This window comes from Vespula vulgaris, chromosome 2 (genome assembly GCF_905475345.1).
Source record: "Vespula vulgaris chromosome 2, iyVesVulg1.1, whole genome shotgun sequence".
Taxonomy (NCBI): Eukaryota; Metazoa; Arthropoda; class Insecta; order Hymenoptera; family Vespidae; genus Vespula; species Vespula vulgaris.
The window spans coordinates 13982842-13998416 of NC_066587.1; the positions used below are offsets into that span (position 1 = coordinate 13982842).

The 15575-nt window shown below is 38.9% G+C and overlaps 1 protein-coding gene across 6 annotated transcripts in view; it reads left to right on the forward strand.

Annotated features, from left to right (window-relative positions):
* Positions 1-15575, forward strand: part of LOC127062048 (basement membrane-specific heparan sulfate proteoglycan core protein-like) — a 128739-nt gene that overhangs the window by 107991 nt on the left and 5173 nt on the right. For 3 of the 6 annotated variants that reach the window (XM_050989651.1, XM_050989654.1, XM_050989655.1), the window contains 4 exons: positions 11359-11569; positions 13958-14017; positions 14852-15002; positions 15278-15438. In XM_050989651.1, the coding sequence (XP_050845608.1) occupies positions 11359-11569; positions 13958-14017; positions 14852-15002; positions 15278-15438 (583 nt within the window). The remainder of the gene's footprint in view (positions 1-11358; positions 11570-13957; positions 14018-14851; positions 15003-15277; positions 15439-15575) is intronic. The other 3 variants (XM_050989656.1, XM_050989657.1, XM_050989658.1) reach the window with 3 other exon arrangements.

Below are 15575 nucleotides of genomic sequence, written 5' to 3' on the forward strand. Positions count from 1 at the left end.
TCTTTCCCTTTACACACTCTTTTGCGAGGTGAACCGAACGTTCGCGATTAATAGTAGCTTTTTAAATCCTCGAGGAAAAGGCACAAAGAAACTGTTCACCTAGTCACAGTAGTATAACTCAACGTTCGACGAAACATGCAACAAGTTCGTGACCGATGTGCACTACGTTAAATAGAATAGAAAACGAGGGGGAGAGAACAAGAGACGTTCCGATATTCCTCGAAATCGTATAAAATCGATCGATAGAAGAAACTTTTATCCTACGATGGAAATAAAACGATTATGTTCCTCTATCGAACCTGCCCGTCATTGACTAGGACTTCTTGGAATGGTCGTTGCGATACCCTCGGGCTGAGAGAATCAGCAATCGTCTTTTTCGATTCTTATTGGCAAAAGGAGCAATAAAAAAAGGAATACAGAAGGAAGAAAGGAACGACGGTAATGACGAGCCGAATATAGATGACGTAAAATCCGTCAAGCTTCCCTCATTATATTCCTTAGGCACTCTCGAACCATTCCTCTCTTTTCCCATCGCTTTCTCCTCCTTCTCTTCCTCCTCCTCCTCCTTCTCTTCTGCCTCTTCCTCTTCCTTCTCCTTCTCCTGCTTCTCCTCCTGCTCTCATCCTCCTCGTCCTACGCTTTTACCGGAGCTCTTTGCAAACCGTCGAGCGTCGGGAACGTTCGAGCACTAGAAACGAATCTGAAAGAAACGATTTTTCTGAATGCAGGCCGAAAATTGCCCACGGTAATAATTATTGCGGGGACTTTCTTTTAAAAATCACCGAGCCGCAAGTAACAAATGAAAAAGACAGAGCGATGTAAAAGAGAGATGGGAGGAGGGTTGAAGGAGGGAAAGAGAGAGGCAGGATCGATCGACAATTCGAGAGGAAAAGAAGGTCAACGCTGAAGAGAGTTTCTCGCTTTCTCGTCAAATCGATTCGTGCGATTCTAATAATGTGAAAACCCTGAAAATCGCTTTCCACTCATCCTTCCCTTCCTTCCCTACCCGTTTATATATCTTTCTCTCTCTCTCTCTCTCTCTCACTCTCTCACTCGCTCGCTCGCTCGTTCTCTCTCTCTCTCGCTCTTTCATTCTCTCGATCTATTTAATTAAACAGCAGCACGTACAATCAGTATCATGTGCACAGTTACCCATTAAATTTATTGTACGATACGATCGTTTGTTCTTTCGACCGGCAGAGTACGATTGAAACGGATATGCCGTTAAAGTCCAAGTTTAATTGGAAATGACGGTGTCTTTTGTGTTTCTCGATCGAGGATTACGATAACGGAATCGAGTTTATATCTCACAACCTTCGCTGTGTATTTCGACGTATATTTCAAGAAGGATACGATACCGGGATAGACGAACGTAGAAATTGTGATTCGTTTCCGTTCGGACGTACAACTTTTTCTGTAGATCCACTTGACCATCCTAAAAATAATTCCAATATCTTCATTAATCCGTGAAATATTGGAAACATTTTAATCCACGAAAAGAAACATGCTTTATCTTGAAAACAATCGTTGCATAAATCTTCGCTCGTTATACGAATACGAATATATATACGAGTATATCTTTAATCCTCCTTTACCTTTCTCTTTTATATCTTATTTTTCATAGTTCTATTTTAACTATACACCATTATTCTAGCTTTTGTAATTTCCACGTTCAAGTTGTAACTCTCTATTCTATATATCGAACGATATATTCGTTCGAAACATAGAACAACGGTGCCATTATAACGGTCTCAAAACGATGAATTATCGAACCTCTCGTCGTTCACGAATCTATGAATTCATTGATTTCGTCAATCACGTTTCTGTTTAAAACTGGATGTGGGCAATGCCGATTAATATTCATAGTTTTATTAATTCGCTTCAATATCGGCGCATGATTACTATTTTACGACTGTATCCCAAGTAAAAAGAAATCTATTGTTCATTCGATAACATCAAGCCAAATATGGACTATAATATAATTATACGATCATTTTCCTCTCGGAATTTTATTTTTCATTGGTACCGTCCGACATTCAAAAAATAAAATATGTATCCACGAAATTCGTTCGTTGGCGCGTATATCGACGTTTACAAAATCGCTTACACGTAAAATCAATGATACCATACATTTCCAAAAATCCATATGAAATCTACTTTTCGTTTCGCATACCTGTTCGTCGATATTATACGGCTTAAAAAAAAAGGAATAAACAAAAAACACAAAAAAAAGGATCTGGAAAAGGCAACAATTTTTACGTTACTTTTACAAGAGAGCATGAAATTTGTCGCGTGAAAAAACACGGTTGTACTATCGTAGAGAAAAAACAGAAAAGAGAATGGAAGAGAAAGGGGAATTCGAGTTTTAAAAACGCAATTTCAAAAAGCGCTATTCGGAGTCGTCGTGGCGTAACGCATGTACGAAGAGAAAAGAGATGCTCGATGCGTCGTGGAAGCACAGGCTGAAACTCGGAGATCAGAGATGGACACAGGCGGCACGTTTGCCAAGGGATGTTTATTTTTAGGGGATGCTCCTAGAAGCACCGCCGTACTTTACCGGGTACTCACTTGGTCGAAGGAGCCGTTTGTCGAGTATCATATCGTACAACACTCGACCTTTCTACCCTGACTACGACTACTAGTAGCCAGGGCCGGTGTAGCAACAGTAGTAGTAGTAGAAGCAACGTCGCGACGGTACCACCATACTACTACACTAACCTCGACCAACGCAACGTAGCAAAAGCTAGCTCGACCCTCGGAGCTATCCACGGATAAGGGGATACTTTGTTTGCCTGCTACTCGACCATTGCTAACCTCGCTACCTTCCAGTATATGTACCTCTGTAATCTACGACGAAGCGCGAGCTATGAGCTATAGCGTCGCCTTAACGAGTGTCATTAGCTTGTTCCTACATCTGCATTTAAATTTCTTTTTACTAAAAGCCCACGCGGTTTATCGCAATTTCACTCGCCCTATCACTCTCAAAGGTTTTCTCTCTTTACTTCAAAAATTTGCCAAAATCCCATCGATGGATTATCGCAAAACCGTGCGTGTTTCCAAACAATGTTACCATCAATTTCATTACATACTGTCGTTGAATAGGTCGTATGAAACTCGATGCTCATCCAAGATCGCCGAGAGCGTCGTTATTATATCAATAAATCCTCTCACGCTCGCATATTTTCCCTGAATACAATCAGCACGCATGCGGTCGTCCTCGAAAAATATGTAACGAGTTATCGGCACCGAGCGAAGCGCGTTCGAAGCAATTCGATTTAGTCGTCGATTCGATACATTTTCGTTCGTCCATGTATGCCTACAAATTCATATATATATACGTATATATAATACATACGGATAGCAGTCTATAAGTACGTATATACCTATGTATATGTGTGTGTGTGTGTGTGTATGTGTATGTATATATACAAGAAGATATAGTAACATAGACATATCTACGTTCTCCATTATAGTGCTGCGTTTAATTCACGATTAATGAGATTACTCTCGGTCTCAGTGAATACGCGTTTTCTGTCTCAGACTAGGACTTTAATCCATTCGAATCGAGTACTCGTTAATTACTTTATCAGACTCACCTAAGTATCTGATTCGCCCTCATGCTGATCGTTTCCACTTCTTGGAAAAACGAAGTTTGTTGGAAACCCGAGTAGTAGACAAATATAGTTGTGTATATTTGTTTATTACACACATGCACACATATAATATGAGCAAAAAAGTGAACGAAAATATGAATGAACAATATTTGTTATATATATATATACATACATATATACGTATATAGATATGCAGATATCTACGATACATAATGTATATATACATTGATAAGATTTAACGTCAAACAAGAAATTGGAAGTTACAGTAACGACGAGGTAAACATGCATATAAATATAGGTATCTGCGTATCGAGAAACTTATCGTAAAACGTGGACAAGTTAGAAGAGAGAGAGAGAGAGAGACAGACAGACAGAGAGTGGGCAAAGGTCCCCGCAGGGCCATCGAGAGAATCGACGAAGGGTGAATTTTGATTCGACGGTCGACAACGCCGTTATAAATTTATATCGCGCGTGCATCGAGAATAAATCTGAATCGGAAATCCTTCCTGCGGGGAAGGCGACTCGTTTCGAGGACTTTCTTCTCGAAAGGGATCCTCTAGTCGAAGGGTGAAAATAGCGTTGAGAGGAACGAAGAGACGTTCGAGCTAGCGAAAAAGCTGAAGCGAGGGCGTGTCGAGATAGAAAGAAAATATCGTTGTGAAGCTTTTCTCTCTCTCTCTCTCTCTCTTCTCTTCTCCTCTCTCTAACTCTCTCTCTCCCTCTCTCTCTCTCTCTTTTTCTCTCGCTTACTCGACGCTGGTTCGAATGCAAATTTAACTTTTCCTTTCGCGGAAGAAGCAACTCCGATGAAAAGGCGTAAAGCATGCCGGAGGTGGCATCGAATCGCACGAGTGTTGGTGAAAGCGGAAAGCCGCTGGTAAAAAAGATGAGAAAAAAGAAGAGGAAGAAGAAACGAAAGGAGTAGTGGGAGGAGTAAGAGGAATAAAAGGAGAAGGAGAGGGAAATGTACGAGCATCCCTTCGATCCAGGCGGTCGAAGCTTACGTAAGCGTCAACCCTCCTGTCTTTCAAATTACTCTCGTGTCTCACAGCGTGCGCGAGTTTCAACGCGACTTTCCGGCAGGGAAATTTACGACTTTTCCAAACGTCGTTCTTACGGTCTACGGGCAAGAGAATGAACGAAGGAACGAACGAAGGAACGAATGAAGGAATGAACGAACGAACGAACGAACGAACGAACGAATGAACGAATGAACGAACGAACTCGCGTCCGCTTGCTCGGCCATACTCGAGCTTACGTAAATTGTTCCACCTCCATAGCCGGCGTAGCGACTTACAATGACCTAAGCAGGACGATTTCTCATTCCGGATGAAGAGTAACGTCCTCGTATCTTCTACTACTTCGTATCTTTGTACGCGACTGCTTTGAGAAGTAATTCGGTCGTTCCCTTCTAGGATCTATCTGCTTCTAGCAATCTTTTTACGGTCAACACAAAATGTCGAGAGAACGACCAACGTTTCTCCTTTATTAGAATTAATCTTTTTTATTCGAAAGAAAGAAAGAGAGAGAGAGAGAAAGAGAGAGAGAAAGAAAATACTCGAAAAATTCTTTTCATTTAAAAATCCTCAAAGGTAAACGGCAAACGCTTAATTAAATACATTTAATAATTAAGTACGACGGTCGAATACATCGTCGCAAGACGACGCGAGCAAGGCGCTTAAACTGTCGCGTAAAATCGATGCGTCTGCTGGAAGAGGCAAAAGGCGAGTCGAGCAAAGGAGAGAGTTCTCCTCTTGCGTGCAACTTTGGGCCGACCAAAATGAGACGATTTCTCATTCCGGACGAAGAGTAACGATTTCGCCGTATCCTTTGTTGCTTCCTTCGTGGTCGCACGGCGGTCACCTTGGTGGCCCGAGCTCGTACTTTCGACCGACCTAAGTTCTCTAGACTGAAATAACGCGTTCTGTCTGTCTGTCTCCATCTCTTTGTCTCTTTCTCTCTCTCTTTCTCTCTCTCTCTCTCTCTCTCTCTCTCTCTCTTTTTCTTTCTCTTTCTCTTTCTCTCTCCCTTTTTCTCTCACGAGTTTCTCCTGAATGCTCGCTTCGAAATCGATAAAAATTAATAATCGACAGCTCATGCTTCTCTCCCTTTCTCTCGGTCTCTCTTTCTCCTCAATACATATTACTTGTACGCGAAATAATTATGGTAGTCCATGTATGTATAACGGATATCCTGCAGCAACGCGTTCTGTAATATTATCGACGCGCTTGGTTACTCCGTCTGAATGAATTTGACTCATCCTTTTCATCGTTCAAACGTTACGAACATTCTTAACAATTCGAACGTTCGTTTATCTTCTCTCAAAGTCTAAATATTCCTTCTCCTTTATCATATATTTTACTAGTACGAAGAGAATCATTAAATGGTTTATATCAAGAGAGCTTCCTAAAATATCCCACCAATCCTATTTGAGCTCACGTATGAATTATTGGGACGGTATCTCGAATCGTATACCTACACAAAGTATCTATAGAGATTTATTACTTTCGAGTGGAATTATCGCGTTTTCATACGAAATACATATAATCGCTTCGAAACTATCTGTCTCTGAAAAAGCAAAATGTTCGTTTGTACGATGCTCGTCGATCTGATCGATCCACTCGACGATCGGAAATGGTGACATTTCGAATACACGAGAAAATCCTACTTTTAATTGCACCTATAATAAAGCAAATATTCGAGTAACGATCTCTCGTCGAACGAACGAACGGACGAACGAGCTTAGTTGCCCAAAGCGATCACGGTACATGGTCGATCGCGGTTTTTTTTCGTTAATTGTATTTTTATATACTGCATAACTAAAGTTCTCATCAGATTGCTAATACGATGCACGCGCGTTTAAAAAGTTTCACGTATTTATACAAATTTTGGTACGAATTTACGAGAGTGAACGAGATTAAATTACACTTATCGAGTTTACAATTTGTTATATCATTACGATTTTCATATAAAAATATTACTTAGAGAGACGTTTTTAAACGCAAAATACATTTTCTCAGAGGTTCTCATACCACGATTCACACTGTCGTCGTTTTCGTAATAACGAGGAGAGAATCCGTGCTCTCGAAAGCGGCACGCCGGTATTCCCAAGCGCGGCGCAATTTGTAGCATCGAAAACTGTTCGGTAATTTACGTCGAAAATCAAATTAACTCCCGTGAATCTAATCTACTCTCGCAGCTAGTCCGGTTAACCTAATTTCTTTTTTCGTCGACGCTATAGCGACGCGAGCTTTTCGGGACACCTCTCTTTCTCTCTCTTTCTCTCTCTCTCTCTCTCTCTCTCTCTCTCTCTCTCTCTCTCCCTCTCTTTCTCTTCCTCCCTCTTTCTCTCTATCTTACTCTTTCCATACTTCGAGAGAGCTTTCATCCTATCGCAGCTTTTCGCCTGCGAAGCAAAATATCAGATTTGATGTTGCGTCTCTCGTAAATATTCTCAACGATTTTGTCTCCTTCCCTCGACTCGACGACATAATATTCTATAGTTAGAGAAAATAATTCCGTAAAATTAATTTTCTCACGTTCGTTCAGCGAACCTACTTGTTCCCTGTGTCATTTTGTTTCGAAACAACAATGTATCGATTATATCGCTGTCAATACGATGTAAATTGATTTCAACGAGTCGCCACGATTAAAATTATTTTTCAATTTGAATACTTACGTATAGTTTTATTATTAATATTTAGATATACGAATAAAGAAAATTTCAAACCTTATTTGAAATTTTTTTTAGAATTTATTCTTACAAGCGTTCGAGTATGTAAAGAAAAAGCTTAAAGAAAAGTCGCGTGCATGTATACGAGTCGTGACGAGAATCTTTTAGCAATAAGTCAAGAATTTTCTAAGTCGAGAAGCTTCATAGCGAGAGAAGTTTCAAAATGTTCAAAAAATTCGAAGCATCCCTTATATGTGACCGTGTTTCCGCGAATTAATTCAGTCGAGTTATGTCATTAATTAAAATGTGAGTCATCGATTATCAATCATACATGAAAACTCTCTGTGCATATGTGCGAGAATTGAATGTCTCATATATTTCATATATGATATATTTATTTATAAAGCTGTTTATATTATTCGTTCTTCTTTTCTGTTTTAATAAATTTCTATTTTCTTTCAATCGTTGATATCAATTTTCCTACATTCGTATGGATCGATAATCGATGTATGTTTACCTAACGACGCTTAAATTGCGAAACCGAAACAATACCCCAAAGTTTACATTGAAAATGCAACGTAATCGAAAATACATCCTAGGAAGATTTGCTAATATAAACGAAATAACATAGAGGTTTAGATAGACAACCCGTTCATATTCGATCCAGCTGATTTCCGTAAATGAATTACAACCGGATGTTATGAATATTAAGTTACAAATGCGGTTTCCACGTGCACTGCATTCAATTCGGACGAAAGTTAATCCATCTGATTGGCGCAAGCATTTGTAATTACATCGATAATAATTGAACATGTTCAATAGGATAGAACTAAGTTATGTTATCACGTAATATGTAGTAACTCAAATTAACAATTGATAAAAAATCGAAACAACATTGAAAATATCTCATGAGTTAAGGTAGAAAATTTTAACGAAAGATTTTAGCGAAAATCAAGCCTCGAAGTGGTGCAAATAAAAGGGCAGTTATAAAGTGGATAGAATAAGAGAAAAAGAGAAAGAGAGAGAGAGAGAGAGAGAGAGAGGGAGAAAGAGAAAAGAAAAAGAAAGAAAAAGGAATAGAGAAAAGGAAGAAGAAAAAAGACGGAGAATAAGAAGAAGTAGTAGTAAAAGTAAAAGAAGGAGAAGAAAGCTCCTTCCTTCGTTAGGAAGAGGCAGGCCCCTTTCGGCAGGATATATGAGCACGAAGGAAAAAAGCGTCGTTACCGGAGGCTCATTAACGGGAACTACTCCCAAGACACCCCTAGCAACACCTTCGGTTCCTGTCTGCAGCCGAGAACCTTCTCCTCTGCCTTCTCTACCCCTTCCATTCCCTTCCAACCCTTTTCATCCCTTCTCTTTCTTTTCCGGCGGCCCCATTCGCTACTTCGTGAGGGCCGCTCGAAGGTTCCAGCGAGAAACGTACAGAGGTCCGATACTAATTAGTCCCCCGTCCCATTGACGCTCTCTCTCTTTCTCTTTCTCTCTCTCTCTCTCTCTCTCTCTCTCTCTCTCTCTCTCTCTCTCTCCCTCTCTCTTTCTCTCTTTTTTCACCACCTACTTTCCGCACTTCCTTGCGACACCTCTTTCTCTTCACCCCTTCTCTTCTTTGTCGTAGTTACCCAGACCAACGTAATATCGATAGACGCGCCACTCCAACGTTCTTTCCTTTTCTTTCCTTTTTCTCTCCTCTTCGAGACATTCACGCTTCTTTCTTTTACGCCTGCGAGACTTGGACACGAGTCAAATCCACTCTATACTCTCCTCATCCTCCACTTATTCTTTACCACCCTCTCTTCTCCCACCGTATCTCTCGTCAATGGTTAACTTTTACTTTGTAGCACTTTGTTTGCATGCCTCGTCTAACAGCTAATAAAATGTTTCTCGTTTGCTTCGAGAAAGAAAAAAGAATCTCGAGTATCGGAAAGAAACACCGGCATATAATTATTTTATAATTTTCCATTTAATTATTTTCCACGTAATCATTTCATTTTGATTTTATAACATTTCTTGTTATCGGAATATATATATATATATATATATATATATATATATATATATATATATAATCAATAGCAAACTTCCGTTTAAAAATGATACCATAAATATTCCCTCTGTCTTTCATTAGTTCTTTTCATTACTTCTTTCATTTCCTTCGTACTCGAAATCTCGAGGCTACATTTAAAAATAAATCACAAAAAAAGAAATCTTCAGTAAACCCTTTTTGTACGACAACATTACCGTTGAAAGAGGTACTTGACCGAGGGGTAGAAGGGATTAAATTGTGAGAAAGTGTAGAAAGAAAGAGAGAGAGATATCAAAGGACCGGCGTCGAAATTTTGAGGTACTCGCCACTTGAACGTCTTCCTCTCGCACGGAAAACGTACGTCATTCTAGAGAGTGGTCGGCCCAAGTTCGGTAGGGTGCTGTGGGGAATAATTAATGAGAGGGTGAGAATATCTTCTTCTCTGCGAACATACGTTTAACGATCCCCTCCTTCCATAGCCGAGGTAGGAAACGGTAGAGAGGCAGAAGCCTGAAAGATATCCATGGGGATAGTTCTACCTACAGATGTGCACCGTGCAAGCACGTACTTCTATAATTGTTGGCGTGGCTCGAGGACAATCCTTAACGTCCCGTCACAGCCCGATCCCTCTCACGTTCCAACACCACTATCTTCTAACCCCTTTTCTCCTTTATTCCGCGTCTGATGTCGCTAACTCGATCTCCATGAAAAAAGAAAAAAAAAAAAAACCGTCACATTCTTTGATCCTCCTCTCGTCGACGAATTTTCATGGAAATCCGTCAACAATTTGCGCGACGTTGCTCGCGAATATTTTTTTCTAATTTTATCATTAATCGTTTCGTCGTACATTGTTTTAATGCGACCGACGATAATAAAACGTAGTAACAAAACGATTCCGATCAATGGAGCATGAAAAGAAAAGAAAGAAATGAAGATGAAAAACGTGATCGATTCAATTTCGCGCGTTGGAACGATAAAATTTCATCGCTTGGAAATAACGATCTCTTCAGAGAGAGAAAGATCGAAATTCGATCTCTTTCTCTCTCTCTCTCTCTCTCTCTCTCTTTCTCCATTTCTCTTTTTCTCTTAATTTTCACACAGCAATAATCATTACAATGCAAACCGCTTCTATAGATAACGCCGATGTAATAGTGGCTTGTCAATATGAAATCCCTGTATTTGCGGATTTGCTTAGTCGCATTGATAACAATCGTGATCCCATGATTCATTTATAATCTGATGCATTATGACGCGTACCTACGTAATACGTCATGCTTGATACCGTATTATATCGAAAATTGAGATAGCAATTTGTGCTCGTTTCTTTAAATATCATTGATTCTAGCTAAACGTCGAGATGTTATCGATGGAAATTCAAAATTGTAATATTCTTTATGTTTCTGTTGTTCTCTTTTAGAATTGGCATGGAATTATAACAGTTAACGAGTTCGTTGAACGACAGAAGAAGAAGAAGCGATTTTCGTAGCTTTGAAAATTTTTGTGAAAAATAGAGAAAAAAAACAGGAAAGAAAGAAAGAAAGAAAGAAAGAAAGAAAGAAGAGAGGAAAGAGCCGTTTGGCGAGATCGTGAACGGCTTAAAATGCTCGCAATTGCTTCTTTCCTGCGCACATATCGAGCTAACCATAGACGCGACGATATTCTGTACGCTTCAATGCTTTTTACGATGCATAGTCCCAGAGACTTGGATCGTTCGTACAAGGCATTTTACGGTTAACTGGTACTTCGACCGTAATATACGATTCTTAAGGCCGTGTTCAAGATCTCGAAAGTGCAATAGCTATTATATGAAACGTTGTTAAGTTTTCAAGAGTTCGCAGTTTGAATATTAATGCAAGGAAGACTGAATCCTGTAACTAAAGGACGAACTTTCCGCTCTTCTATGTACGCGTTGGTATTATTTAAAGAACACCGGATATAAGTTTTTTAGGCAAGAGAGACAGCGAGAGTACGAGACTCTTAATGAAGAATAAATTTTATTGTTATCATCGCGCGATTACAAAAAGATCTCTTTTCTCTTTTTGTTTCAGGTCTCTTGGATACGAAAAAAGGATTTGCATATCCTGACGTCGTCGATTCACACGTACACAGGAGACGCGAGATTTTCCGTGAAGCATCCGGAATCTTCGGACGAGTGGACGTTGAAGATTGAATACGTGCAGCCTCGCGATGCTGGAATTTACGAGTGCCAGGTCAACACCGAGCCTAAAATGAACTTAGCCTTCACGTTGAGAGTCGAAGGTAAAATCTAGACTCGTCGATGTTTCTATGTGTAAAAAAAAAAGAAAGAGAGGAGGAAGAATGGAACATGAAAGCGAAAGAGAGAGAAAGAGAGAGAGAGAGAGAGAGACCAAAATGGAAGAAAAATAAAACGAAGTTGGGGAAGAAAAAAGACAGGATGGAAGGAGAAAAGACGGCATAGAGTAAACAACAAAACCGCAATCCCTTTCATGACTACGCGGTTCTAAAAATAAAACATCAACGCCTTTTTTCGTGCGGCACCTTTGAGAATTATCGCGCTATTTTTCGTCGCGTAAAAATAATATAATGATTTATGGCTCGTTCACAAGCAGAACACGCTCACCAACCGTTGCCATGATATTAGTAACCAGCTAAACGCGAAACCTCTAACGTCCTTGTTGTTACTTTTGCGAACGCAATAATATATACGTATAAAGTTCGTGAAACAATTATGTTGGATTATGGATAACTCTTTGCTATAAAAAAGAAAAGAAAAGAAAAGAAAAGAAAGGAAAAGGGTTAGAAAGAAAGAAAGAAAAAGAACATATGGTATATGATCCCGTAGGTTTGCAGTATAGAGAGATGACATATGTCGCTTTGTAAGCGCTTATCATTTGTGTCATGAAAATTGACGCGTACATCACGCCTCCTTCTCTCTTCCTCCTACATTACACTACCGTTCTTGCCACGCGTTTCTATATGTATATATGTACATACATATATTCGCATCAAAGAAGATCCAATATTTTTTGTGCCCGATGTAAGCTTGATTAACCTGGTCGTATATGTTTCCGATATTTTTTTTTTCCCCTTTCCTTTTTAGCTCCTCTTTTCTGCCTTTCTCCTTTTTCACGTTAACATGAATACACGCGTATATATAATGTATGTGCATGTGCATATATACCGGGTGTCTCATTTTAAACGATATAGCTAAATATTTCTAATCCTATTTATTTTATTAAGAAATGTTTCAAACTTGGTTTCGAGGAAGAAATGTAATATCTATTACAGGTATTTCGTTTGAGGACATTGTTGTCGAGATACGAAAGTCACAATAATTTTTACAAACGATAGACGATATTTTAAGCCTAACAAAAGCTGTAAGCTATATCAATAACGTATCCAAGGAATGTGTCTAAGAAAATGATATCTACCAACGATACCTAAGTGTATATATTTTATCGATATTCTATTGAGTTATGATACCTTCAAGTTTAACAAGCTGCAATTTTAATAATGTTTTGTATAACTTATAACCGCGCTTTAAATTACTGCAATTTAAAAAATGTATGAATAAGAATAAATAAATAAGTAAAATTGATTGAAAAATCCACTAGTTATAAGATGTTTACAAGAAAATTGATCATCGCATTATTGCAATTACACGTTCTATTAAACTTCAAGGCACCTTAACTCGACGAAATATCGATGAAAAAGTATATCGTAAATACTCGCTGAATTCGTATTAATATTCTCCATAACTTTTGTGAGACTTAAAATATCGATTTCCATAAAAATAAAAAAATTTGTTACGACTTTCGTATCTTGACGTTTAGCGTCGTTTATAAAATAGCTGTTATAAAGATTATACATCGTTCTCGAAACGTAGCAACTTTTATTTGAAACATTTGTTTATAAAAGCAAAAGGATCGAAGATATTTAGCGATATCGTTTAAAATGAGACACCCGTAGACAGTTTCATTCGCTTTTCGACAATTCGCAATTCGATGACCGAAAATGAAAACGCCGATGTGAAACGTCCATTGTTCGATCTTTCACGGGACTATCGATTCGATAATAATTCGATCATTTTATCTCCGAATTTTGTCGAGATTGTTGAAGGAATTCCTCGATTTATGACCTCGCGAACAATCAATGCTGTTATATGCGAGCAATTCGAAACGAGCGATTCCGATGCGATTTGATTTGAAGATCTACACGTACATACATATGTACGTAAGTATATACGTATAACGTACGAACACGCTCGAAAACCCATAGGTAACTTTAATTAAGCGTAACCAATTACCTCGATTCACGATGCGTTACTACGTTCGGTTGGCCCGTAACTCGATTGCCCGAACTTTCGATCGTAGAAGACCAATTTTATTGCTCGACTCTTTACAATACGATCAACCCCATCGGAAATGACGTTCGTTCTTTGAATCGTATCATCTTCCTCCTCCTCCTTCTCCACCTCCTCACTATATAGAACACGATTTTATTTTTGTTTCGCTCGTTTCGCGAACGTAGATTCCGAGTTGCTCACTCGCTTGCTTGCTTGCTTCCTTGCTTGCTTGCTTGCTTGCTTATGCTATAGTAGTATCCGACCTCCCAGAGTTCGACGAAATCGATTAACTCGCTATCTTTTCTGTCCTCCCATTCCAGAAAGTGCCCCTGTCCCTGCCACCACCGCACCGAACTCCATCCGACGGACATTCAACTCAGGTTAGAATCACGCAAGAACGGGACTCCTTTTCCAGGCTGTCGATCTCTCGTAGCTCTAGTTGTCGTCGTCTCTTTTTTCTGCGTGTCTATCTATGTATATCGTTCTCTTTTTCTCTTTATCTATCCGTCTGTCTGTCTATCTACCTATCTATCTATCTATCTATCTATCTATCTATCTATCTATCTATCTATCTATCTGTCTATCTATCTATATATCTACCTATATATCTACCTATATGTTTCTTTGTGTCTGGCTGCTCGTTGTTAGTACATATATGTAAATAAATCCGCTTCCGCATATATGTATGTATGAGTCAACACGCATTTTGCTTTATCCATTCTTTTACAAATTCATGTAAAGAAGCTTTCGTGAGAAATACGGTAAGAGAAAAATAAAATCTTGAAGAAGGATGATTATTCGTGAAAAAATAAATAAATAAATAAATAAATATAAGTAAAGAGATCGTTCTTAAAAAAATAATGAAACCTTAAAGTCGATGTTCAAACATTCGTTCAAGTCAATTAATCCACGTTAGTATTTAAAAATAATTCTACTAAAATAGCTTGTAACGCAATGGATTAAACGTCAAATGATATCCGTGTACGTTCCTAAAAAGTTTCCATTGAAAAATTAAAGCAAATAATAGGGAAAAAAGAAAAAGAGAAAGAGAAGAAAAAAAGAGCTCAAGAGCATAAGAGCAGTAGGGCAAAGGAGTATAAAATAACGCCGGGAGATTTAAGATTCTATCCTTGGCGAATCCGTTAATCAGCCGTCTAGCGCGAATACACGAACAGAATATTTTAAGGGGAACAATCTCTGACTGTGTATTGCAGCTGCTCAAGCAAAGATTATGGGACAGGAGGACGTCTACGTAAAGAAGGGTAGTACGATAAGCCTCATGTGCACTGTTAACGTGCAAAGTACACCTCCGAGCAGCGTTTCGTGGCATCACGGTGGAGCTGTAGTGGATTTCGACAGCCCCAGGTACGAATTTGCTAAAATCAGTTGTACCTTTGAGACACCTGAGAACGTTATATATTTCATATAAAATATAATTACACAAAACAACGCATTTTAGAAGAATAGGTACATTCACTTGTTTGTTCGCTAAGTTGAACAATATCATCCATCTAGCTAAAAAAATAACTTAACGAAAGAGTAAGAGAGTAAAAAAGAAAGAAAGAGAAAAGAAAGGATTAACTCAAAGAGACCGATAACGGATGCTCACGAAAAGTATCAAAGTATCTTTGTTAATTCAGCGTTCACCACAGGGGCGGGGTATCCTTGGAGACCGAGAAAACCGAAAGCGGCACGACGAGCAGACTTCTCGTAACACAGGCCAGATTGAGCGACAGTGGAAATTACACGTGCATTCCTAGCAACGCGAATCCGGCAAGCGTGATGGTACATGTCCTCAATGGTAAGCTCGCTTTTTTTATAGCATTTATTAGTTTAGCTTTTTATTCATGTAGAATCAATCTGGAATACGTACATACATACACGTATACTATAAAAATTTTATTGAAAAATAGAGTATGAAAAAAAAAAAGAGAAAGA